We start from the raw sequence: 27009 nt of genomic DNA on the forward strand, positions 1-27009 counted from the left end.
AGTGATTCGCCTTCATGGACGACGATATCTGCCATGTTGAGAGGGTCGTGATTAAGAAAAGTGATTAAAAACAGATAGATAGATAGATAGATAGATAGATAGATAGATAGATAGATAGATAGATAGATAGATAGATAGATAGATAGATAGATAGATAGATAGATAGATAGATAGATAGATATGGACAAAGTACATCAACATACGAATTAGTAGCAGTTACAAGAAAAAATAAAATGAGGTATCAGTCATGTTAATAAAAAAAATAACTACAAAAACATAAAATAACAATTATAATTCAAATCAAGTCCTCTTCCCCAAAAACAGGACTGCCAGTGTCCGTGTGTATTTGTGATCTAACGTTTGTGTTGCATTATCTGCAAAATCCTTGCTGTAAAGAACTGCAATGCCCTTTCAATTTCAGCTTTTAAGCACTTTATTGGTATGATTGTGTACATACAATATTGCCAAAGCATTACACACAAAACAAGTAATGACGCACTGTCGATTCTGAAGACCTCAAGGCAGATTTATTTTACCCTGGCAACACATGATGGCTGAAATATAATTGGATAAAAGCGGTAAAATAAATATACAATACTGGAAGCAGCGCAATCAAGAGAAAAACAGTGAGATTAAGAGAATGGACTATTGGGATAATTTAATACTCATTCATGGAAAAAATATATTAAAGTGCAAGTCAGTGATTCTGATAGTGTTTAGGCCAGCAGAGAAGGCCTTGCTGGCCCTGACGGCCCACCGGTATATATATATATATATATATATATATATATATATATATATATATATATATATATATATATATATATATATATATATGTGTGTGTGTGTGTGTGTGTGTGTGTGTGTGTGTGTGTGTATTACACCTTTTTCAATACTATTTTATTATATATTTGTTGTCATTTATGTACATAGGTCTTTGATTATATTGATCAAGGCAGTAGTTCGTTTCCGAGGATGTGCAGCTCAAAATGTGCACAAAAGCATAAAAAGCCAGCAGCTTAACTTTACAAGAGTTGTCTAAGGAAATTGTTTAGCCAATCAAAATGATCATTTCAGGTAAACGCCTAGTTCTCTGTGGAAGTGAGTGTTGCGTCCGTAGACTCTGCTCTTCATTTGCCAGAGATCAAGGAGGCGGAGACGGCGTCAGATAAGACATGCCCACATTTTTATGACGTGCCTGGTCGCATGCGAGCTGTCACTCTGACGGACAGCCAAATTGCCCAACAGACAAGGTGAATTTGCGCAGGAGATTCCGCCCACTGTCAAATATCCTCCTGGTGATTGAATTCAGCAGATGCGAAGCTTGCGCCAGTGAGCGAGGAAAAGACGCTACCGCAGGGTGAGTGCATAACAGTTTTTGTGTGTTGTCAGTTTGAAATTAAATGTCTGTGTGTTTTAAACCCCGGAGAGGGAAATTATCTTCTATCTGCAAAGCCCGTGATTACTGTCACGCGCAGTGCTCTTCGTTTACCCGTGTCTAGTAACCCACTTTTGCAGCATGCTCTCGCCTGGCCAGTCTGTCCTTCCTCAAACTGCGTGCAAGACGAAATGCTGCAACTTGCGACTTTTTTGATCGTGTCCACCAGTTTATTCCATGCACTATCACATTTATGCCCACAAAACATATCATATGTTTTTTGTTTGTTTGTTTGTTTGTTTGTTATGGTGACAATGACGTTCTGCGTTTGACTGTTCCTGTGTGGGAAAGCGCACGTACCATGCCAGGGCGCGAGCGCACGCACGCACGCAATTAACTGTATGCGTCCGAGAGAGACTCGGTGGTAAAATGCCCACCAGTCATAAATGACACTTCACCAACACTTCAATATACTGCACTGGGGTTTCATAATCCAAGTACCCATCGCGTGAAGGTGTGTTTATGACGTATGGAGGACAATTAAGTACCGTTATTTAATTATGAATCCTGGCTGGGTTTATAGGGACTATATAAGCCTCTTCTCTCAATTACTTTCTTGCCATTTCGTAAAACAGGCCTCATGTTGCTCAATGCAAGGGCGTAGGTTTGGTTTTGAGATTTGTGGGGACATTCCCAGAACCTGAGGAATCAGGAAATTAATAGGATAATATTAAGGTTTTTAGTCTATATTGACCTTAACAATACGTTAATGAATTCTGTAATGTTTTGGTAACTATTAAAGACAAGAAGGGAGTTTAACTGAGACAGAGAACTTTACTCCGTTCATAGTGCAATGCAATAGTGCAATTACGGTCTTGTTCCTTGCTTTTTGAAGAAGCCAAACACATGTCTGCATCTGCCATTAAAGGGATAGTTAACCCAAAAATTAAAACTTTCCCACTAGTTGTTTCCAACCCTTATGAATTTCCTTCTACTGAACACAAAGGAAGATATTTTGAAGAATGTTGGTAACCAAACAGTTGATGGACCCCATTGACTTCCACAGTAAGAAAAAAAATACTATATGGAAGTCAATGGGGCCCATCAACTGTCTGTCTAGTTACCAACATTCTTCAAAATAACTTGCTTTGTGGTCAGCAGAAGAAAGAAACTGGTTTGAAACAACTTAATGATGACAGAATTTAAATTTTTTAAGAAAACTATCCCAGTAACAGAAATTAACTGGCATATGTTTCACATCATTACTGTGCAGTTTGTCCTGTTGGACATGACACACCGCAACTTGTGCCATTGTTCTGAGCCATGTTTTCAGTCTCCTTAGAGCAATTCAACTTACTTCAGCCTCAGCTGATGAGACTCGGATGACAAGGGTTTTAACTTGATCAAACAGACCTCTCATTTCAACAGACCAAGCAATTTTGTGTTTAAATGTTTAATGTGGACTTTCCATAGTCATAATGATTTTTATACTGTACAAACTGTGTATTCTATCCCCCTACACTAACCCTATCACAGATACCTTTCTGCATTTTCTAAAAACGTCACTTAGTATGATTTATAAGCTGTTTTCAAAAAAAAGGGGGAAAAAATCCCATCTTTGCGGGGACATTTTTTTCTTTGTCCCTACAAAAATGGCAATGTTATGGAAGCACGTTTCCGCCATAGTTGAGTAAAAAAAAAGATTATCCAAGTCATAATAATGAGAAGGTTTCTCATAATTATGACTTAGTATCTCATTATATTGAGAAAGTTTCTCATAATTATGACTTAGTATCTCATTATATTGAGAAAGTTTCTCATAATTATGACTTAGTATCTCATTATATTGAGAAAGTTTCTCATAATTATGACTTAGTATCTCATTATATTGAGAAAGTTTCTCATAATTATGACTTAGTATCTCATTATATTGTGAAAGTTTCTCATTATAAGGACTTAAGTATCTCATAATAATGAGAAATTTTCTCATAATAATGACTTAACATCTCATAATTATGAGAAACTTTCTCGTAATAATGACTTAACATCTCATAATTATGAGAAACTTTCTCGTAATAATGACTTAACATCTCATAATTATGAGAAACTTTCTCGTAATAATGACTTAACATCTCATAATAATGAGAAACATTCTTGTAATAATGACTTAGCATCTCGTAATAATGAGAAACTTTCTCGTAATAATGACTTAACATCTCGTAATATGTGAAACTTTCTTGTAATAATGACGTATTTTCTCGCACTTCTACACAAGCAGTGGAGCAGAAGGGAGTGCCACGCTAGCGATATCTGCTGGTCAAAGCGTGTAACTGCATCAAAGGAAACATTGCACCCTCTGCAGTGAATAATATTAATGATAAATTATCAGTATATAAGACGGGCTTCCATACCAGATAGTCTTTTATACATTTGTAATATTCATTTGTATTTCTGTGTATGAACAAGCAGCAACACAGAAGGGTTCAGTGTTAAAGCGTGTTCTAAAAACATATTAACACATATACCCATATATTTTATGAAGATGTTACACTTAAACTTAACGAATAAATGTAATAATCCAACTTTAATCTGATAATCCAACTTTAATCCTTCGTTACCATGGTAACCGTCCTGCTTCTGCTTTCCACTTTCACACCTTTTCGTGGGCAAGGAAAAGTATGGAAGATACTCATGATTTTTAATTGATGTTATTTTATAATACTACAGATTGCACTTCTTAGTTCACACTGACTTTAATGAAAACAACTGGTTTGTAGATCGTGCCATGTTTGCTGTGATGCATTTACACGGCTTTGACCAGCGGATATCGCTAGCGTGGCACTCCCTTCTGTTCCACTGCTTTGCGCAGGCGTAGAAGTGCGAGAAAATAAGTCATTATTACGAGAACGTTTCTCATTATTACGAGATGCTAAGTCATTATTACGAGATGCTAAGTCATTATTATGAGAAAATTTCTCATTATTATGAGATACTTAAGTCATTATTACGAGAATGTTTCTCATAATTATGAGAAACTTTCTCAATATTATGACTTGGATACTCTTTTTTTTTTCTCAACTATGGCGGAAACGGGCTTCCATACAATATACAAAAATCTTGTCCTTGTGGGTATTTTCTTTTTTGGAAAATGGCTTATTAATCATTAAGTGATGTTTTACTAAGTTTCAGTGCTCTTTGCGCGCGCACACTAACGATTATGTTTGCCACTTATCCCGCGATTGTCATACATTATGTTGTAAAAACTGATCTGTCCCCGAATCATTATTTGACGCGATTTGTCCTGTATTTTTGTGCACAGAACTGTAGATTACTCCCTAGTTTACCGCATCTAGGTTTCCTTCGAAGGAGCTTTGCACAACCAAATGTAGCTACAGCCTCTCACAAGTTAGAAAGAAAACACAAAGCCAACCAGTATAGCGATGTGTTAAGCAGGCGGAACCTAGATATATTAACCGTTTATGTTCCAGGATTTGCGCATTTTTCTCAGAACTCTCTTGTAAGAGATTTTAATCGAAATGAGATGTGTCCTGGTTAAATAAAATAAGAAATACATAAAACCCACAAGACCCAACCAGGCAACAGTGGTTATATATAAATTAAAATAAATTTTTGACCGAAATTATTGCTAGGGACAAATCAGTGTCACTGGATATTGGTAGGGACATGTCCCTAGCGTTCCTACTAAATTCTACGCCCCTGGCTCAATGTATGTTGTAATTGGAGGATGTGTAAGTTATTGACTGTCCCGGTATTACATAGTGTTGTATGAAAGATCATGCCTAGACTTGAGATGAAGGCATAATGTCACAATATATTTGTAGACCTCTCACCTGATCTGAACATGCACTTGCTCATAGTTCTTGCTCATAAAGGGCTTTTTCAAATGTGTTTCAATGTGCAAATCTGAGAGAGGAAGAGCCAATGAGCCATGCTGGATGATGAGTCATTATAATGAAATGCTGTGGATATAAATTGTTGTAATTTTGGGAAAGTGAGGAAGTGTGTGTGTGTGTGTGTGTGTGGTGCATGCTTGAAGGTCATATACTGATGTAGTCCGTTCTTGTGTGTCACATAAAGCTACATGTGTCATTGTATGATGGATATAAGTGACACGTTAGTTTAAATGTCAGGAGTTCAATGTAGATGAGACTAAAAACATGGATGAATTGATTGATATTATCATTGTTTTCCATTACCCAGCATGCCACTGGCGCGCAGTTTGTCGGTTACCTCCCTGTCTGGCCTGGAGGACTGGGACGAAGAGTTTGATCGGGAGGATGCAGTCCTGTTCGAGATCGCATGGGAGGTCTCTAATAAAGGTCTGTGTGTTTCTTTTCTCGAATATGATGTTTTGTTGCTAATGTATCATCATAGACATTTCAAATCATATCCTCAAAAATCTACACTACCATTTAAGTTTGTGGTCAGTAAGATTAAAATGTTTTCGAAAAGAAGTCTCACCAATGCTGCAGGCAACTCTTCTGATTATTATTACCAATGTTGAAAACTGTTGTGTTGCTTTTTGTGGAAACTGATTAATTTTTCAGGTTTCTTTGAAAATAATCTTTTGTAACATTATGATATGATGTCTTTACTGTCACTTTTGAACAATTTAATGCATCCTTCTGAATAAAATTATAAATTAATTGATTTTTTTAAATACCCCAAACTTCTGAACTGTAGTAAATTTAGTTTAGATATTTGTATTGTTTTTACACTGACATGTCATGAATGGATTAACAAAAATAAAAGAGTTTTAGGGTTGTAATATTTGAGTGTAACCTTTCATTCAATAAAAGATAAACTGAATAAAAGTTTTTAACCTCCAATAACCAGAGCTAAACTGGTAAACAAACCATACTGTACTTTACATAGCCTATTGCATTTTCCATAGAAAGTGTCAATATATTTGGTAAGCAAAAAGAGGATTTTGATGCCAGTGGCGTCATGCCCATTCAAAGTGAGGGGGCACGTGCCCCCTCAGATTTTTCCTCCCTGATAATTTTTTTGTCACAACTTTATTCCTATTATGCTCCATAATTACCAGAGCCTAACGACTCAAATGTATTCTTCTGGATGTGTAATAAATCCGCCCCTTTTTCCTAATATGGTGTGTCTGTGTATATCAAATTTTGTAGCGCTACGCGCTTAGCGCTCTAGAATCTTTGCTGTGTATGTTCAAACAACTCACTCGTCTCGCACGTTGAGCTGGCAATGTTTTACAGATGGTCTTGAAGTGGTAAGTGGGCAAAGCAACAAATCGGCATTGAATCAGTTATCGGATGATATTAAAAGGTAGTGGGATTATTTGAGGTTGACCTGGAAATTTGAACTTGATCAAAAAGTTATGGATTTGATATTAGCTGCGAATTCAGAGCATTAACTTAAGTTGTGTCAGTGTAACGCTATCGATAGCTAGCCTAGTCTAACCGTAAACTAGTTGTCAAACTTCTTTCAAAGTCCTTCATCACATATTAAAATAACTTAATTTCAGAGCACCACAAACTCAGACCTCAGCACCTTTATGTACCTTTAATGTAAGATCGTTCTTAGGTCACATACCAATTTAAAATCATAACATAAAAACTGCAATGGTACTGTTTTTAAAATCATGTGTAGTAAGTGTACAGTAAGTGTGTGTGTAAACATGCTTTAATGAAGTAGACTTCAAAAGCTTTTGAATTTGAGCTTACAGTTCTTTCATCAACCTGTCTTTTACATAAACTTACAAAATAGATACTTTAACTTAGTCCTCAGATAGAGGAGGGTTGCTGCTAGCTCCGTAAAGGTATTTCTGTCCCTCCCAAACTGCATTGAAATTATGTTTAGCAGCCAGAATTTAAAAATTTTCAGGGGGAGAAACCCCCTGACCCCTCCTAACATAATCCATATCACCCGTCAGAAAACAATTGCAACGTCTCAGATTGTGCCCCCCCAGAATTTTGGCTTGCACGACGCCCCTGTTTGATGCAATACAATACAATGAATTAACCAATAACCAATTGTTTTGAAGAGCGTTATTAGGTAGTCTACAATAATCTTCAGTTTTGAAAAGGAGAAACCAGATACTGTTGTTGTTGTCACACCACAAAACCCTATATGCCACATGACATGACACATGCCAAGCGTTCACAGACACTGTATCCATCCACATACCATCATGTGACTCTAGTGTTGGTATTTGCTGCACTCTGTGAATATTATATATTATTGACAGCTAGATTAGATAAATGTCAAGGAGACATTGCGATAGCCGTCGACAACGTCAAGTTTAAAGGGTTGGGTGGCATTCTCTTTGCTGGACCTAAACATCTGTTGGAGGTAAAATAACCTCTCTCGTTTTGTGGCAGTTGGTGGCATTTACACGGTGATCCAGACTAAGGCGCGTCTGACCTGTGAGGAATGGGGTGAGAACTACTTTCTAGTTGGCCCGTATATGGAGTCCAATGTCAGGACGCAAGTGGAGCTGATCGAACCCTGTAATGCAGCACTCAGAAGAACCATTGATAAAATGAACAGCAGTGGGTGCAAGGTATACAAATGCACACACATCCTTGCTGGCTAGTTGACTTAATACATATGAAAAAAGAAAGACAATTTCTATTTCTAGCTCTGGGTTTGTTCACCTCCTGTTTATCCACACTAATATGCGCACACATCACGCAGCCCGTTTTAATCTGCTCTTATCCTCAGTGAAACCCTAAACCTTCATGCGTGTGTGTGCGTGTGCGTGTGTGTGTGCGTGTGTGTGCGTGTGTGTGCGTGTGTGTGTGCGTGTGTGTGTGTGTGTGTGTGTGTGTGTTAGTTAAAGGTTAAAAGGCTATATCTGTGTCCTACAGCCAGACTGAGGTCTATTTCGGTTCTTTGAGAAATTTTCCCCCTGAGAGACACTTTGTGAATTGGTGCCAGCATTATTGCCAGGTCACTTTGCCGTCATCCAGGTTTCTCATAGAAAGTATTAACTAAAAAATGTGATTTTGAATAAATTTGGCAAAACTGTTTGAAGACAATATCAGCAAGTGTGGTAATCTTGGTTATCAAAATACTTTTTCCATGTATCTTTTAATGAATCGTTTCAAATCTTTAGCAAAGTAACAACGTTTTAGACTTAATTCCTTCCTATGCCTCTTTCTCTAGGTATATTTTGGTCGATGGCTGATTGAAGGCTCTCCATATGTGATTCTGCTAGACGTGGGCTTCACGGCCTGGTCTCTGGACCGCTGGAAGAGTGAATTGTGGGAGAAATGTGGTATTGGTGTGCCCTGGTTCGACAGAGAGGCTAACGATGCTGTTCTCTTTGGCTTCCTCACTGCATGGCTGCTGGGAGAGGTGTGCAGTGTTGTTTTTGTATATTTATTAATATTTTTAATTACTGGTAACTTTTATTTTATATATTCAGTTTAAGTTTTAGTAATTTTGCTTTTGTCATTTATTAAGTTTCTGTTTAGCTTTCACTTGTTTTTAATTCAGTTTTAGGAATTTTTTTACTTTCATTTAAGTTTTTTAATTTCAGTATTTAATCTTATATTTATATTGTATTTTAATAGTTTTAGTTAACTAACTACACTGGTGTGTCATTGCTTTTTTTATAAGATCTATATGAATATTCATTTTGTCAGTGTAAAGTACATGTTGTTGTTTTTTCAGGAAATTCAACAAAAAATGATTTAGATATTTAATAACCTATTGTTTTTTGTAACCCAGTGAATTAAATATATATTTTTAAAAGATACATCATCTTATCTTTTTATTTGGAACATGGACATAAACAAAGATGTTTAATTCTCATTTATAATGATTATGGTTATGTGCGTTTCAGTATGCAGCTCAGTGTGACGACCCTCCCCACATCGTGGCACATTTTCACGAGTGGCTGGCAGGTTTGGGGCTTGTCTTATGCAGGCAGCGTCAGTTACCCATAGCAACAATCTTCACCACACACGCCACTCTGCTCGGCCGATACCTGTGTGCCGGAAGCGTCGACTTCTACAACCACCTCGCAGAGGTTCGTTTGTGCAAGAGATTGTGTATTTGTGAATAAGTGATGCTTCCCCATTGCTGTGTATTAATCATCTAACTCCAGATAGATTTGGTTTTCTTTAGAAAACATTCCCTGTTTCAAGCAAATAGTTTGACAGGTCTGAGTTTGTGGTGCTCTAGTTTGAATAGTTTGACAACAATAAATATTTTCTGGAATTAAAAACAGCAACTGTAATTCAGCTGTTATCCGTAATTTAATAAAGGTGAAATGCATAGTTTCTGTGAGACTAGTGGCACCTTGGGCAATTACAAAAATTAAGCATATTCTCAAACAACCTCGCAAACGTCCCTTTGTGCGTCATGCCTCCCCAAACCCAAACAGCTGTTACGGGTGCTTGTAGGCATGTCTCAAAAGGTAAAGTTAAAATTGGCGTACTTTCAATAAAAGATTAAACCCATTAGGAATACTTTTAGCTGTGTCGTGAGTAAGCAATTGAGTAGATTAACACTTTATCTAGAGCAAACACGACCGTCTTTAATATAATTTTTAATATACCCATCCAATGTATCTGCACTGGGTGCATTTTTTGACTCTGTGTTTTGATGGGGCCTGGGAGGCTCAGTGTTGACACTTTTTGGAGAGATAAACCCATGAATAGCATACTAATACTAGTCAATAAACCAAAAACTGGGTTAAGAGAAAGTATTTTAACATAAAAAAATACTTTACCTTTTAAGAAAGTGTTCTGAAGTGTCTCTCGTTATTTCTCCATGTGTAGTTTAATGTGGATAAAGAGGCAGGTGACAGGCAGATCTATCACCGGTACTGTCTGGAGCGTGCAGCAGCCCGCTGTACACACGTTTTCACCACCGTTTCTCAGATCACCGCCATTGAGGCCGAGCACTTACTAAAACGGAAACCAGGTGACTTTAGTTTCTTAAAAAGACTGTTACACTACATTTCTAATGGTGTAATGGCACTGTCTGATGATACCATTTAAAATGTCATCATGGGCAGATTGATCTGGCATTAGAAGAGATTCTGGCCTCATTTTCACTCAGGAGGCTTCTTGATTTAGTTCAGAAATTGAATTTTGTCCAGGAAGCTGGACGGTTTTCCATTTGTTTTTCAAAAAGCGTTTTTTAGTTGTTTTTTTTTAACCTTTTTTTAACCATTTGCTTAAGATATCAACTTTCACTTTTCTCTGTCAGATATTGTGACTCCTAACGGTCTGAATGTGAAGAAGTTCTCAGCCATGCATGAGTTCCAGAACCTCCACGCTCAGAGTAAAGCGCGCATCCAGGAGTTTGTCAGAGGCCATTTCTATGGGTCAGGATTCATAATACGCACAGTCATATTCACATGTCCATATACGATAACACTCTGTCATATGTTTTCTTGTTGTTTTGTGTTCCCTGCAGGCATTTAGATTTTAACCTTGACAAGACGGTGTTTCTTTTTATTGCTGGACGCTATGAATTTTCAAATAAAGGAGCTGATATCTTTCTTGAAGCATTGGCCAGACTAAATTACCTTCTGAGGGCAAGTATTTGTGTTTTAGGGTGTACACTAGAGATGCGTGGATCAGCTCTAACGTCACCTGAATCTGCTGTTAAAAATAAATAATTCACCCGCCACCCACCTAAACCTATGATTTTCTCTGATTCAGATATCATTACCTGACCTGCACTCGATCGTCACATTACAATTAGCCTATTCTAATTCTCAGTGTTAAGGGTGATGTTATGGTAACATATTACACTGAAGTAGGCTGCTTTTAAATGAACATTAATTTAAAGTAAAAGCTGTTCTTTGTCAAAATTACATTTCCTTAATAGCCTAAAACAGAGGCTTTACTCCCTTCAAACTTAAATTGGAATGTCACTGTTTCCGTCACTGCAACTTTCCGAACACACAAGAAATTAAATGCGTTAAGCCCAAACAAAGGCTGGATATAGGCGCTGTATATTGTATTTTTCCTTCCTTTTTTGTTTGTTTTTAATGATCCTTTTTAAAAATTCTCTTTGATCTGCTGCTTAAACAAGTAGACACCTCAAGTGAGTATAAGCTTAAGAGTCTGCAAATTAGTGCCTGACTAAAAATTAAGCTTTAAACATGTTAATATTTCCATAGACTCTTATTAGAATAATTTCTGTTATAGGGGTGGTTGATTATGATTTCACTTTTCTAACTTTAGTTATTGTATAATGTTGCTGTTTGAGCTGCAAATGTCTGCAAAGTTACAACGCTCAAAGTTCAAAGCAAAATAAAGATATTTGCTTTTAAAGAAATCGTTTTTTAAAGACTACAACAAACGGCTGGTAGGGACTACACAAAATTCCTCCGGTTAGTAATATGACTTACCCTAAAATTTACATAAACCCCGCCCCCGCAGTACATGTTGAGAAGAGGAAGAGTTGTAGTAGAGCACATTTGTGAGTCAGCTCAAACTGTCGCATCCGTCTTTTCACATGCAATACAGTACGTAACACAAATGCAATAGCATGACACTCTGTAGGCATCTTACCACAGTTCCCATACAATCGATTTTATAGAATATCATGACAGAATATGCTAATTGAAGATAGTCAACTCCACATCAGCTACATAAATTCATCAACAAGCCATTCAGAAACGTCCTGTTACATTCCACATGTTGTCACTGCTCCTTGAGTCTCTCCATCATTGTCCGACTCCAGTTTAAACATAAAGGGCAGAGCAGTTTCTGACATTTTAGTGCTTGCCTGAGTGAGGTAATTGAGCTGTTAACACACACAAGATCTTCAAGCTCCGCCCTCTGTGCCGGGAGCAGCAGCTCATTTGCATTTAAAGGGACACACACGAAATTATGTGTTTTTACTGACCCTAAAAAAGGGACCATTTTAACATGCTGTAAAAAAATTATCTGTGGGGTATTTTGAGCTAAAACTTCAAATGCACACTCTGGGGACAACAGAGACTTATTTTACATATTGAAAAAGTGGCATTATACCACTCCTTTAAGCTTGTGTATGTTAGTTAAAACTTAAGTTATTAAGCAATATCTCATGTAAGGCAAGGCAAGTTTATTTATATAGCACATTTCATACACGATGGTAATTCAAAGTGCTTTACATAGAAGAAATTAAAATAATCAAAAGAAATCAGAATAATTAAAACAGTTTAGAATAAAAGATAAAATACAGAAATAATCAAATTATATCAGAATAATTGAAACATAAAATAAAATACAGTAAAACAACCATGTAGGTTTTTTCCTTTGCGTTATATATAATGACCACTAGAAGGTACTCTAGGCATATTTTTTCCTTGATTGGTTTTCCTTGAAGAAATGCACGTTGTTGTTGAAAACAAAAGTAAAAGAGTGGAGCGCGTTCATTGCATTCCGTGTCTTCACAATATCAACACAATATAAAATCAACACAATATAATGATTTAGTTCATTCACCCACGATTAATTGGAATGTTATTTTGTATCACTTGGCCCGCCCGACCCGCGGATATAAGCGCGATCTGCGTATCATTAGTGTACACTATGTGCATTTGATATGTCACAGTACAAACACATGAAATGTTATAAAGATGAAGAATCTTTGTTAGAAAAGTTTTAAATGTGACCTTGATTTTAAACATTATTCTTGTGGTTCTAGGTGAATCACAGCGAGGTGACCGTAATAGCATTCTTCATCATGCCTGCTCGTACCAACAACTTCAACGTGGAGACCCTGAAGGGCCAAGCCGTACGGAAACAGCTCTGGTAACCATGACTGCTGCACTGTGAGGACTACTGTTGTGAACGACACTGTGTAGCTCAACCTACTTCATATAAACTCCCAAGATCGTCTTGAAATTAGTGCTAATGTAACATTATTTATACTGTATTTTGAATTTGCTTTTGTTTTTATTTCTATTTATCTATGGTTTATTTATATTTTAGTTTTAGCAGTTTTAATACTTTAACTTAAACTTTTACTTCAGTAAGTTGCTAATGCAACATTTTAAATTTTCCTTAGTTTAAATCTTTCATCTAATATTTATTTTTAATTTTCTTTCAGCTTACTTTTAAATTTTTATAAAATAGTTTTAGTTAACAATAGCAATACTAGTCTAGAGCGTCCCAACACAGCTGCCATTCTGCAGTGAAGGGCGTATGATGATGTAGAAAGAATTGTATTTAGTTATTCTTAAAATTAACTGTAGTCGTAATGTCACCTAATTGAAAGGAATAGTTAAAATTATATTTATTTATTAATTATTGTACATACATATAATTATTTACTCATCATTTTGCTCAAAAACGCGTATAGTTTTTTATCTCTCTGGACGTCTTAGGGTGCTTTCACACTTGGTTCGATTGCCTGATCCTCTCCCCCTTCCCCTGCTTATAATTAAATTTTTTGTGTCTGATCCGCGATACGTTTGTGACATCAAAGCAGCAGCTCTTTACCCCTATTGCTTGGTAACGACGACAGAGGAGATGCACAGCATTGCTCACCTCACTTTTATATTTTGTTTTTTGTACCTTTGGTTACATTTTCAAAGCATCAGAGCATAACACTTGCCGCAAATGTTCTAAAGAAGGCGGGAGTCCATTACTGCAGAAGGCGAACAGAAATGAAATGTAAATTTTCTCTGCTTGAAGTGCATCAGCTTGTCAGGAAGGTGAGTGAAACCCACACAGTTTTATCAGGTCATACGTCATCAGTAGCGGTTCACTTCCGCAATTTAGTACGATTTGTGTTCCACCGACCAACCTTTTTAATGTGGATTCAGGTACAGTTATCGAGTGCGCACCCGAGTTCGGAAAACGGTGTTCACATCATCCAAACAAACTAAACTCTGACGTCAATCGAACACGGGTGCGCACCAGAAGTGCTAGTGTGAAAGCACCCTTAATTTCCCTTAAGACTCGGGGTGTGTTGGAACAGTGAATGGATTTTGTTGTGATATTGCATCTTTGTTGTATTGTCAGGGACACTGCACAGACTGTGAAGGAGCGCTTTGGGAAGAAACTCTACGAATCACTTTTAGTGTGAGTTGCCTCTTCAACTGCATCAAAAAAGTGTGTGAATCTCTATTTGGAGTGACATTGGGCTCTTTTTTTTTGTTCTCAGAGGGCAGTTGCCTGATGTGTCTAAGATGTTAGATAAAGAGGACTTTACCATAATGAAGCGTGCCATCTTCGCCACCCAACGACAGTGTCTGCCCCCCGTCTGCACTCACAACATGCTGGAGGACAGCAGTGACCCCATCCTCAGCTGCATCCGCCGCATTGGCCTCTTCAACACCTCTCAGGACCGAGTCAAGGTACACAGACACGCTGTATATAATTAAGGGCTCACTAATTGATTTGTTTTTCCGTGGGAAAAATACTGAATATACCATTAAAGACTCCTATTCTTCTGCTAGGTGATTTTCCATCCAGAGTTTCTCTCCTCAACTTCTCCTCTCCTGCCGATGGACTACGAGGAGTTTGTGAGAGGCTGCCACCTTGGAGTATTTCCATCTTACTATGAGCCCTGGGGATACACACCAGGTATAACTACACACACTCCTATATGTACACTACTGTTCAGAGGTTTGGGGTCAACATTTTATTTTTTTGAAAGAAATGAATACTTTAAAATGATCTAAAGTGATACTGAAGACATTTTTAGAATTTTACAAAATACTTTAATTTCAAATAAATGTTGCTCTTTTTATCTTTCTATTCATCAAATAATCCTGCGTTACTTTACAAATATCCTGTATTATTTTAAAAATCAACATTTTAAATAAAATATTATTTCACTGTATTATTGTTTTTACTGTATTTTTGATCAAATAAATGCAGCATTGGTAAGGAAAAGAGATTTATTTCAGAAACATGACAAAATCTTCCTGACCCCAAACATTTTAACGGTAGTGTATGAACTAATTAAATGCGTATTAATAACTGCCACTCAACACAATGAACACATCTCTCTCCCAGCTGAGTGTACAGTGATGGGCATCCCATCGATCTCCACTAACCTGTCTGGGTTTGGCTGTTTCATGGAGGAGCACATTGCTGACCCATCAGCTTACGGTGAGAGCTGTATATTTATTGTGGAAAAGATAAACCGCAGCTACAAGATTTAAAAAAAAAATTCAAGTCTCATTTTTGTTTGAATCAGTTTTATATGTTCCTTATTCCCTCTCTCTCAGGTATCTATATTCTGGATCGGCGGTACCGTGGAGTGGATGAGTCCTGTAATCAGCTGACGTCTTTCCTGTTTCAGTTCTGTCAGCAGAGCCGCAGGCAGAGGATCATTCAAAGGAACCGAACTGAGCGCCTCAGTGACCTGCTAGACTGGAGATATCTGGGCAGGGTAAGACCACACACACACACACACACACACACACACACTCAATGAATTGCTTTTTCCAAGTTCATACCGCCCAGGACTGTCAGCCACAAGATGTCCAAATAACTGTATATGCATCAAAACAATAAAGCTACATTTTATTGTTCTTGAACTAATATAACATGTTTTTATTTCTTAGTATTACATTTCTGCCCGTCATATGGCTTTAGCGAAAGCTTTCCCGGACACATACATCTATGAGCCTCAAGAACCCACTTCAGTAAGTTAAAATGATGACTTAAGTTTATAAGTCTTAAATTGAATTATCTAGACCAGTGGTTCTCAACCTGAACTCCCAACCTCAGCAGACATCCAAGGGGGACTTTGGTAGAAATTGAGTGTAAAGCAATATTTTTACAATGCTTTTCAAGCTAGTTACAAACAACTAGACAAGTCATGGGGCTTTTAGAATGCTGTTGTGGACAATGGGGGGCCTTGGAGTCAAAAAGGTTGAAAACAAATGACTGCTCTAGATAGATCTGGTTAATGTCTATGAGCTAAGATGTAAATATTTGTTGACATTTATTCTTTTATTCACGTAATCCAGTCCACAGGCTTCCGTTACCCGCGACCTGCCTCTGTGCCCCCTTCTCCCGCCCACTCGCTTCACTCGTCTCCTCATCACAGTGAGGGTGAGGACGAGGAGGAACCGTATGACGAAGACCTGGAAGCAGAGAAAGACCGGGTCAACATCCGCCAACCGCTTAATGTACCGAACCGAAACAAGAATCATACAGTCGGTCTTCCTGAGAAAAACTAAAACACAGCCCTAAATGCATGCATACATACACAAACTGTAGCTTATACTGTGAGGCACTTATTTACACACACACACACACACACACACACACACACACACACACACTTTAAACACAGCAACACTCCCCTAAAAGTGAACATAATGCCTGCAAACAGTGTGTTTGCATGTTGGTTTTCTGAAGAGAAATAAATAAGATATTTAAGTATTAAGTAAGAAGATTTCACTGGTGTCTTTCATACAAGGCCTATTACAAAAACAACTGAGAGCAAAGGATTTAGTAGTAGCTAGAGTTATTCAGATGACAATTCCTATGGATTCATACCAAACTGACCTCTAGCTGTGTGTCTGTGATGCTGGTCTTAAAGGGGTATTGCACCCAAACAACGAAATTTACCCCGTGATTTACTCACCCTCGAGTCATCCTAGGTGTATATTACATTCTTCTTCCAGACGAACACAATCGGAGTTCAAATCATAAACGGCCATTCACTGCCATTATAAAGCTTGGAAGAACCAGGACATTTTTTAATATAACTGATTGTATTCGTCTGAAAGAAGAACGTCATATACACCTATATGATGACTCGAGGGTGAGTAAATCATGGGCTAATTTACATTTTTGGGTGAACTATCCCTTTAAGCGGACATTCAAATGGCCACTGTGAAAAGTTAAGGCTCTCATTCCTTATAAAGGTCTTAGCAATTCTTTACAGGAAAGGTTAAAAAAAGCATTATTGGATACACTGTTCCAAACCTGTATGACTTTCTTCTGTGGACCACAAAAGAAGAATATTCACGCTGCTCTTTTATATAGAAAATGAACGAGTCAAGGTTCAATATATAAACATAAAAATAGAATAAAAATAATCCATATGGCTCACTGTCTTCTAAATTCATACAAGATCTTTGTATTAAGAACAAACCCGAATTTATTTACTGAAAATCATGCTTTGACAGTCATTATTACTATTCACTTTCATTGTGCTAATTTCACAGAGCTAAACTTCTCCATTTGTGTTTCATGAAAGCAAGAAATTCATACATGTTTCAAAAGACTTGAGTTTGACTAAATAATGACTGTACCGTTATCCGAAAACATTCTTGCAATTCTTTACTAACAGCCAGATTTCCCTTTGCAGTATTATGTACTCTCAAAAACATAGTGAGTATCCAGCAATTATTATTATTATTAAAGAATCACAAGCAAGTAATGTAGCAAAAGCTGACCTGACAAACGAATGCACTGGAGGATCATTGATACTGTAATACAAATAAACACAAGCACTGTTTAAATTAGTCATGTCTGTCACAGCTGTACAACTGAGATTAAAGTCTACAACATTATTGACATGACGACAGTTTTTTATTATTATTCATGTCCAACTTTTATTCTTCGGTTAAGAAGTTGTACACTTTCTGCAGTAATCCACTGTTGTCAACACAGATATACCCTCCCTCCGTGACCCTTGCAGACTGGAAAAAAAAGACAAAATTCAGATTTAATGTAATGTATAATAAGACCGATAATAAGATATGAGACTAGAGATATTATGTAACCGCATATATGAATGTATCATTTTGGAATTTTCATTCATTTTCAAACTTTAGCTGGACAGAAAGAAAGAATCCAAAAGTTTATGATGGTATTATTTTTTATGGCTATATTATCTGTGTAAAACCAGATTTGGCTTAGGATGTTCAGCACATACTGTGTTTTTTGGCTATATACACTCCATCTGTCTTTCTTAAGCAAACATACCCAGTAAGCTGCTCCAGAAGGAATTGTATGTGGCATTTCCTGTTACAGCTCCCAGTTTAGCGGGGTTCTGTCTTACCGTTTTCACTGAGAACCCATCTGGACCTATTACCTCAACCTCCACAATATGGTAGTCTGCTAATCTGGAGAGAAGGGCAAGAAGAGAAGCTCATAGTCAAGATTAGGGATTTGAACAAAACCCAAACCTGAAACATAGTGTTTTTATACTTTTGCCAGTGAACAACTACTTAGCAACATGCTGAAAAGTCTTGGTATGGAGGCAGTTTTATTGTGTTTTATGAGGAATGAAATATTTTGGGAACCAGTTGGCAACTCACGCAGTGTCTGAAACAATTTCTCCAGTAACCCCATGGAAACCCAACTTTGATGCGGCTATGGCCGCAGCTGCCATCGTGTTCACATTGTTGGGGGCTATGGGGCAAAGCTCTGCTACTGAGCCGTGGTACAAGACCCGCCTCCCCTCTCCCTCCGTCCAATCAGAAAGCAGGCCACCAGTCAGTCGAAAGCAAGAGGGATGTTTAGACATTCGGATGGAAAGAGCCTACGAGAGAGACATTTGACATTTGAAAAATTACTCTCACATTAAAAAATATATTAAGTTGAACTTCAGCTATTAACTTTGCTGACCACCTGTTAAATATAAATATTTTTCATGAGCAATCATATTAAAATTTGTACAGTAAATAATTATAATAAATGGTCTCACCTGCAATGTTCCGCTGTCGTTCATTTTTTGAATATCTTGGCCAGCCCATAATGCACCACTGGGCACATAAAGTGTTTTCCCATGTTGTTTTGCAGCAGTGCGGAGCTCGTGCTCAAGCTGGATGTCGGAGAGGGCCGAAGGGCTGCCCACCTGAGGAGGGAAAAACTTAATCAGGGATAGTTCTATAACAATTACATAGCCAACACAGCTTGTAATCATTATGAAATAAATGTAAATAATATGGAAAGCAATTGCAGGTGATAATATAGAGGTAAACAGTAAAGTTACCAGGAAATGAGCGTGTGACAGAAATCTGACCCCAAACTCTTTAACTATCTGTGGATGACACACCTCCACTATTACATCAGTTACTCTGAAACACACACAAAAACAATTATAAGTGCTTTTTTGCTCTCCTGTTTACATTTAAACAAATAGGGTGATTTCAGGTTGATTGGGACACTTTTTGCCATTAATTTGAAACATGCATGTGCATACAAACATATTAGCATTGTTTACCTGCATGTAAAATCTGAGAGGTCATGTAGAATGAGCTCTTTCGGCAATGAATCTTTAAGTTTGTCTGGATTTCGGTTCCAAACAAATGCTAATTGCAGCCCCACTTTAGCTCCTTCCCTTTGGATCTTCTCAACAAGAAACTGTCCTGAATGTAGAGAGAAAGATGAAATACAAGCATTGTGGTTTGACAGAACATCAATTGATACTGAACATGAGTAATCACAGCTCTTCCACACTTCTTGACCAATACATTTTTATGATATTTTAGTGGTTTGTGGTATGGACAGATTCACTAATGAATCAAAAGTCCCAGATACTTTTCGATGACACAATACATGGTTATATGCAGATTAAATGAGAAAATGGCCTTAAGATGTTATATTTAAAAATATAACAGGACTATAAAAATGCTTATTTTGTATAAGGTAATATGCAATATTTAAGTGCAAATTAAATATATCAATGTGTAATACACTGTAGGGAAAGTTGAAACAGAAGGTTTTTTTTACTGGAGAACTCACCTAAATGTCCATATCCCACAATTCCAACCTTTAAGGATATATCAGACATATCTACAAACAGAAAAGAGATTCAGAAGAACCATAATAGCATTTCTATAGAATGTCTAATCTCCAGGGTTTGTTTGCTAAACGTAGTTCAATGGAGCTAATTATTACCCAAAACTATATAACAACAGTGTAGTCTATTTTGTAACTTTTGAAACATGGAAACAGCATGTAGGCCAAGAAGATTTGCTTATATTGCATGTAGCCTATATTCCCCACACATACTCTTGATTAAAACTTTGGCCCCTCCCCCTTTTCATTTTCTCCAATGTCACCGTCAAACTATAAATATTCTCCTTTATCTCTAACACACTGATCTCAATCGCTCCTCTCAACCTTCACTTACCTGCTTAATCCTTACCCTTTCTCTATTTTCACTCTCTCTTTCTTCTCGATGTTCGTCGATCTTGTTTCGCTGTTTGAACTTGAGAGATTGTTGGATAGAGCTGGACCTGGTTAAAGTTCATGTTAATGATTAAACTTTATGTGTGAATCTTTTGTGTGGATATTTTAAAGGAGCACTGTAGGCTAATACTATTTATGAGGATGAGGTAGAAACGGGGATCATGAACCCAGACCGAAGAAACTTCATTAAGTTGCCATGCTATCAATCTAGAATATCTGCTCTTAAAACAACTTATTAACAAGAGTAAGACAAAAATGTTATGTTAGACTCCCAAAAATATAAAACATTTAATGTATCTAGAATATATATATATATATATCAAATATATAATCTATATATAATCAAAAATAATGAAAAATAATTAGAATTACAATTATTATTATAATAATTACAATACTTTTGATAATTGTTTATACTAACCTAAATATATAAAAATGTAAATAAAAAGTCTCTTGTGTTTCTCCTTACTCTGACATCTACAAACAACAGAAAAGCTGATAAAATTAATAAAAAAAGCTGAAAAGACAGAAATCAAAGTTTGAAAGATAATGTTCTATAATTAATAATAATAATGATCTTATAATAATAAAAAATAATAAAAAATGATCTTCCTGAACTTGTGTCTCAATCATCAAACCTTTGCTCATACTGATGATGTCACTGCAGGGTAATAGGCCATGATGCTGAGAGCAGCGGTTAGAGACAGGCACAGAAAGAAGGAGAGAGAGTGAGGGGTGAACTTTGTTTATGACAGAACAATCTGACAGATAACACATCCCTCATAATGGTCCAAAGTCCAGACCTGCCCCAGCCAATGAAAAACACTGGTATACATAGTCCACAGAGACATTACAGATCTCCCAGTTGTGGAATACGTGGCCCACATCTGAGAACGGTGTGTGTATTACTGTTTAGGCCAGAACAGATGATGGACATCCTGGAGACAAGTGCCTTTGACCGCAGACAACGCAGAAACACGGTAATCACAGCAAACACATACACACACACACACACACACACACAAAGGACCATAGCTAGAGGATTTGGGGCCTCTGAAAAAATATTGATGTGGGCCCCCACCACCCTCCACTAATATCATAGCATATACTGTACAATATATGAGCATGGAGGCCCATAACAGAAGATGGTGATGTAGTTGTAAAACCTTTATTTTAAAAGTTAAATGTTTATATAAAAATTACAACTAATAAAAACTAACAAAAAGCAAGAAATTGTTAAATAATAATAAAAAACAATTTTTAAAATAGTAACAGCAAAATTATGTTTTTTCCACCCATCAGTCTGTTATAATTCATAAATCAAAAAGTAAACATTTAGAAATTGACAAGAATGCACTCAAATTTAAAAAATAAAATAATTTATTGTCTTATTTTTTAATAAAGATAATATGGAACTGGTAATATTATTTAATAAAGTTAATACATTTATTAATCCAAGTGCAGTGTGTTGCCTATTCGTGTTTTCTTGATGTTACATACATCATCAGCCGGCAGGCATAATGCAAAGCGTCGTGACTCGTGTCAATTTTTGAACTCTTTTTTCAATAGTGTAAAAATACAGGGATTTTGACCACGTGATCATTCGGTCGATTGTGGTGCCCACCGATAATGAAAAGTGACAGTCCCCGGCAGGCTGTGCTGTGGGCGGTATTTTTCTTATTCCCAGCGAAATAACAATACAACCTGTCTTTAAGAACGTCTTGACCGTCGACCGGGATACAACAACTCTCCTGACCTCCCTCTCCTTCTTTTCATGGCGTTTTACCCTGATTTATGTTTTCTTTTCCCCGACATTTTTCAGTAAGTCAGTCTGCTCCTGCTCTTCCACCAAGTTCATCAACTTCAGGCAGCTGCCGCTTCAACTCTGATTGATTCTGTTCACGAGCTGGGGTGGGATTTACAATTGTATTGGGTCCATCTGATGTTTGTCACTGACTGAATATTTAATAAATACTTTAAATCGGACAAAACTATTTTTTTAGGGAGTGAAGAGAAGCAGATATTTGGAAAAAATATTTAACCAAATTGCATGTTTTTGTAGTTTTCATATAAATCTCAGGCATACAACTAATATAAAGAATAGAATTATTCATACAACAGGAGCCTATAAAGTATAACTGCTAGATTTTGTATATAATTGTCTCTATAATTGTTACCACCTTTCACCCCACTATGGACGGCCCTGCGCACACACCTGTACACAAAGACACCTGCGTTCTCCTTTTGTGGGATTCACAAACATCCAGTTTAAATATTTAGATCCACATTTAGTCACAATTATTTTTCTAGTAGCCTATTATGGATTCACACTCATATCATGTTTTCATTTCCTCATAACAAAGATATTTGCATTTGATGTTTAATATGAAAAATGTGAGACTGTTAGAGTTCTTTTTAGAGCAGAATGTGCAGACTGTGTGTTTATATAACTGATGCCTGTACTGTTTTCATTCTTTTCCAGTGCGGTGTACTGTTCCTCTACCTCCTCCCTTTTTTTGCATCCTGCACAATATACTTCTATTTGTGGATCCCAGACTCCGCCCCCTCTGTTCTGGCTGCTGGAATAAAGGCTGCTCCCATCCTCTCGTTGGTCCTTCTGGTGTTCAGCTATAATGGGGGGCGTAGTCTATTGGGTGTGGCCGGAGGGTTGCTGCTCTCAGCGGGCGGAGACTGTTGCCTTATTTGGCCAGAACTTTTCATTCATGGTAAAATTTCTTTCTTTATGGCTTAACAGTTATATATCTTAACTTAAGACTATCAGGGTTAATGACCCAGAATTTACCAAGTACATGCCCAGGCCATATATATATATATAGGCTATATATACACACACACACACACACACACACACACACACACATATACATTGGAATATTAGGGATATCATTTTCATGGCAGTTAGTCACAATTACTCCATGAAAACTGTCATCACCACAATGCAAAATAGTAATAAAATATTTTCTTTTTTAAATTGTAAAGTATTAATACATCATGATACTAATTTGTTCAGTCTTTATTTTAACTATATACATCGTATTTGTAAGTAGGCCTACTGTATCACAATAATGAGAATAAAATGAGAATTACCATTCAGAATTATATTTTTTTTATTACAAATGTTTTTAATTACTTTAAATTTATTTCCATTTTAATATAGAATTAATAACAATTCCCCACAGCAGTGTTATATTAACATCAGTTTTTATTAATAGTTTGAATTTGTGGTTAATCTAATTTTAGTTCAAGTTTTTGTAATTTTGTTGTGTGATTTTGTCTCTTTTTATTTTTATTATAAGTCTTTATCTTTTATTCATTTTTATTAGAAATTAGAAATCTTTACTTGGCAACTAGTTAAAAAAATAAGTAAATATTTAATTTTTATTTTGATTGACATCTATTTTACTTTAAGTAACAGAAATGTTTTTTTATTGTTTTAGTTAATTGCAACAACCCTGCTTCACAGTCCAATCTCTTTCTGTTTTCTTTTTCAGGAATGAGCTGTTTTGCTCTGGCCCACTTGCTTTACTCTTTCTCCTTCATGTCATCACGATATTATGCAAAATCTTCATCTTTCTCATTCTATATCCTCTACCTGCCCCTGTGGTTGATAGGCGGTGGACTTTATGTGTACCTGGTGCCTTTCCTATGGCTTGATCCAGAAGCTGACGTCCTTGTCCCAGCCATTGGGGGTTATGTGCTGCTCATTGTCATCATGGCTACACTGGCTGTTCGTACACGGCGGCCGCTTGTCCTGCTGGGGAGCCTGGTCTTCATGGCTTCTGACCTCACAATTGCACTGACAAAGTTCAATGTCTTTGATATAGAATACGAAAGGCACATTATTATGACAACATACTACCTGGCACAGTTGATGATTGCGCTAGGTGACGTGAAGGCAGTGCTGGAGGAGGATGCTGATGATATCCACAAGTGGAAGAGATCATAAAACTGCTGTGAACTCAGGATATTGGTTCAGTGATGCCACACAAACACTTTGTATATCATCATCACTGAAAAGGGTATAATTGATTACGGTATAAAATGGGACCTATTTGAATAAACCTGTGTCAGTTTCGCAGTAAATCCACAACTATTTTGTGTGGACATAATTTATATCGCTAAATATCTGAAATATTACACAATATACATAACAGCTGAGACTTACTTGTAGTTTCACTGCAGCAGATGTTAACTCCTCACAACAGACTCTCCACTGATATGAACTGATTTGATTAAATTTAGATGTATTAAATCAAATTTTATTTTGTCTAACAACACAAATATTTATGCTTGGATGCTCTACATTGAAATTATGCTATTTCTAGAGCAGATTATGAGTTTGTCATATTTAAACAGAAAATAAAGGAGGTGATGTCACAGTGTGTTACAGATATGTATTTATTGACTGATTCATGAAACTTTTATGGTCTAGTTGTTGGCAAAAGAAAACATGTAAAAAAAAAATTGATGTAATGAAAATATCAGTAGGCATATAGATTAAAATCTCATGGAATACTTTTGTGTTTTATAACGTACTTTTGTGGCATACAATGGGACCTGAGACCATTTTTAAAATAAAATGAAAGCAATAGCGAGAAACACTAGATTTTATTTTTAATTCAGCTATCATAAGGCTAATTGTTAATAGTTTATATAATAGAAATTATAAAATTGCTAAATATAAGCAGTTTTAGCCTGTATAAACATATCTAGACTGAACATTTAGTATCTTATTAGGCTAAAATTTATTTCATAATAGTATTAATAAATAACTTGTGAAGTGAACTGAAATGATTTGACACTAATGTATTTTGTGCTGCGTCAAGTAAGGTCAAACATCATCGACAGAATGTTCCCCATTCACTTATAGCGCTATCTGTCGATTATCTTGAGTTATGTGTGAGGAAAGCGTTCCCTGAGAGTAGGGAACGAGTATTGCGTAAGTTAGCTTACGCTATGGAAAAACTCCTTTTCTCAAGAATACTGAAGCAATATTCTCACGCTGGACTGATACCAGTCGGCTGCTTTCCATGGAGCCAGGGCTCTGAGACAGCCGTGTCTTTGATGTGTAAGTGGCCAGATCGCCACGTGTGAGCTGGTACACAGGGTTTTAACCAGTGCTGGAGGGGACGCATATACAGTAGACCCAACTGGAGTTCTGATGATGCTGAGGTCATGAGGCCTAACATCCTCTGAAATCCCTTGAGAGGAGCGCAAGCACCTGGTCCAACACAATCTTGGGTCGGGGTCCCCGTCGCTCTGGGAACTACTGTCACTTTGTTGAGCGAGAGTTGTGACGGACTTCAGCCGCTGGGCGGGGCTGGGAGACCGGCGGCGCTGGCTTCACTAGCTGAGGCGGCGCCCTCTTGTGGCGGCCCGAAGAAGAGCTGGATCGTTTAGGGAGGAAGCGACGCATAGCCTGAAATGCTTTCTGAGCCTGTGTGTAACGTTCCACGAAACCTTTGACTGCTGGGCCGAACAGACCGGTGGTGGAGATAGGGGAGTTGAGAAAAGCTGCCCTATCTGCATCCTTCATCTCTGTTAAGTTCAACCAAAGATGACGTTCAAGAACCGTCAAGTTCGCCATGCACCTACAGGTCTGTGGCGCTGTGCAGATCTCTGAAAGCTTCCGGTTCAGGTCCAGACTCGTGCATCGAGCGGAGAAGTTTGGCCTGAAAAACCTGGAGGACAGCCATGGTGTGAAGCTTGGCCAGCGAGAGCTGAAGTGGTGCGGCAAGGCTTCGATGGGTGGGTAGCCTTAGCTTTCCATCTGATAGCGGTGGCCGGGCAGAGGTGTGTGGCCACCTCCTCTTCTAGGGGATGAATTGCTTCGTACCCTTTTTCCTCAGCGCCGTTAACGGTCGAGAGCGTTGAGAAGAAGGAAGGCTTTAGAAGAGCTGAATGCGGCGCTTTCCATGACTTCGTTAGCTCGCCATGCACTTCTGGAAAGAAGGGGGCGGGTCTCTGCTGAGGGGCCTGTTGGCGCCCATGCAGGAACCATTCGTCCAGCCTGCTGCGCGTGGGCTCCTCGGGCGAAGACCACTCGAGCCCGGGGTCTTCAACGGCCTTAGTTAGCACGCAGAGAAGCTCTGCGTTAAAGCTGGTTCTCACGTCATTCGTGCTGGCTTGTGTTGAGGGCGCAGGGTCAGTCACAGAGCCCGCCCATTCCTCGCATTCGGATGCAGCGAAAGAAATGCTGTCATTCTTCTCATCTTCCTCATCTGATCCACCAAAAGAGCCAAGACCGGCCGCTTGCTGAGAGGGGCGCTGGTCTTCCTGAGTAAATAGGACCGGCGAGGGTGTTTCTCTGGGAGAGAGCGAGGCATGCGGTGACTTGGCCGGTGTGTGCTCGCTCGTGTTCATCCACTATGGCATCCTCTGTGCGCGGTGCTTTTTCTTGCACGGCTCGATCAGAGGAAAAGGTGGAGCGGGAGGCGTGGGGTCGTCGTGGGCGAAGGTAGCCAGACGAGACCGCAGGGTGGAGAGCAC

General features: G+C 37.8%; 4 protein-coding genes across 7 annotated transcripts in view; 3 read left to right on the top strand and 1 right to left on the bottom strand.

Annotated features, from left to right (window-relative positions):
* LOC143721715 (uncharacterized) overlaps positions 1-27009 on the top strand; it is a 120413-nt gene that overhangs the window by 72751 nt on the left and 20653 nt on the right. The gene's annotated exons all lie outside the window — the stretch shown is intronic.
* Positions 1246-16739, top strand: gys1 (glycogen synthase 1 (muscle)). Its single transcript, XM_077212392.1, has 16 exons — positions 1246-1360; positions 5600-5718; positions 7750-7931; positions 8537-8728; positions 9219-9404; positions 10159-10303; positions 10592-10709; positions 10802-10922; positions 13031-13137; positions 14353-14412; positions 14495-14687; positions 14790-14916; positions 15352-15447; positions 15567-15730; positions 15906-15986; positions 16314-16739. The coding sequence occupies exons 2-16, from the start codon at positions 5601-5603 to the stop codon at positions 16524-16526; spliced, it is 2103 nt and encodes a 700-aa protein (XP_077068507.1). The 5' UTR covers positions 1246-1360; position 5600; the 3' UTR covers positions 16527-16739.
* Positions 17833-20551, bottom strand: aspdh (aspartate dehydrogenase domain containing). 4 transcript variants are annotated; one of them, XM_077212432.1, is made up of 8 exons: positions 20456-20551; positions 20050-20100; positions 19529-19673; positions 19298-19382; positions 19010-19159; positions 18621-18844; positions 18286-18425; positions 17833-17999 (listed from the first exon to the last, which is right to left on the bottom strand). In XM_077212432.1, the coding sequence occupies exons 2-8, from the start codon at positions 20096-20098 to the stop codon at positions 17962-17964; spliced, it is 831 nt and encodes a 276-aa protein (XP_077068547.1). In that variant the 5' UTR covers positions 20099-20100; positions 20456-20551; the 3' UTR covers positions 17833-17961. The 4 variants fall into 4 exon arrangements, 3 of the variants coding, with proteins under 3 accessions (XP_077068547.1, XP_077068546.1, XP_077068548.1); XM_077212431.1 differs by having other exon boundaries at positions 20441-20551; XR_013196772.1 differs by having other exon boundaries at positions 17900-17999; positions 18286-18420; positions 20441-20551.
* On the top strand, positions 21313-24592 carry tmem86b (transmembrane protein 86B). Its single transcript, XM_077212430.1, has 3 exons — positions 21313-21479; positions 22982-23225; positions 24012-24592. Exons 1-3 carry the CDS (start codon positions 21315-21317, stop codon positions 24464-24466), a joined length of 864 nt encoding a protein of 287 aa, XP_077068545.1. The 5' UTR covers positions 21313-21314; the 3' UTR covers positions 24467-24592.

This window comes from Siphateles boraxobius, unplaced genomic scaffold (genome assembly GCF_051911475.1).
Source record: "Siphateles boraxobius isolate OS27281-9 unplaced genomic scaffold, OSU_SipBor_1 66, whole genome shotgun sequence".
Taxonomy (NCBI): domain Eukaryota; kingdom Metazoa; phylum Chordata; class Actinopteri; order Cypriniformes; family Leuciscidae; genus Siphateles; species Siphateles boraxobius.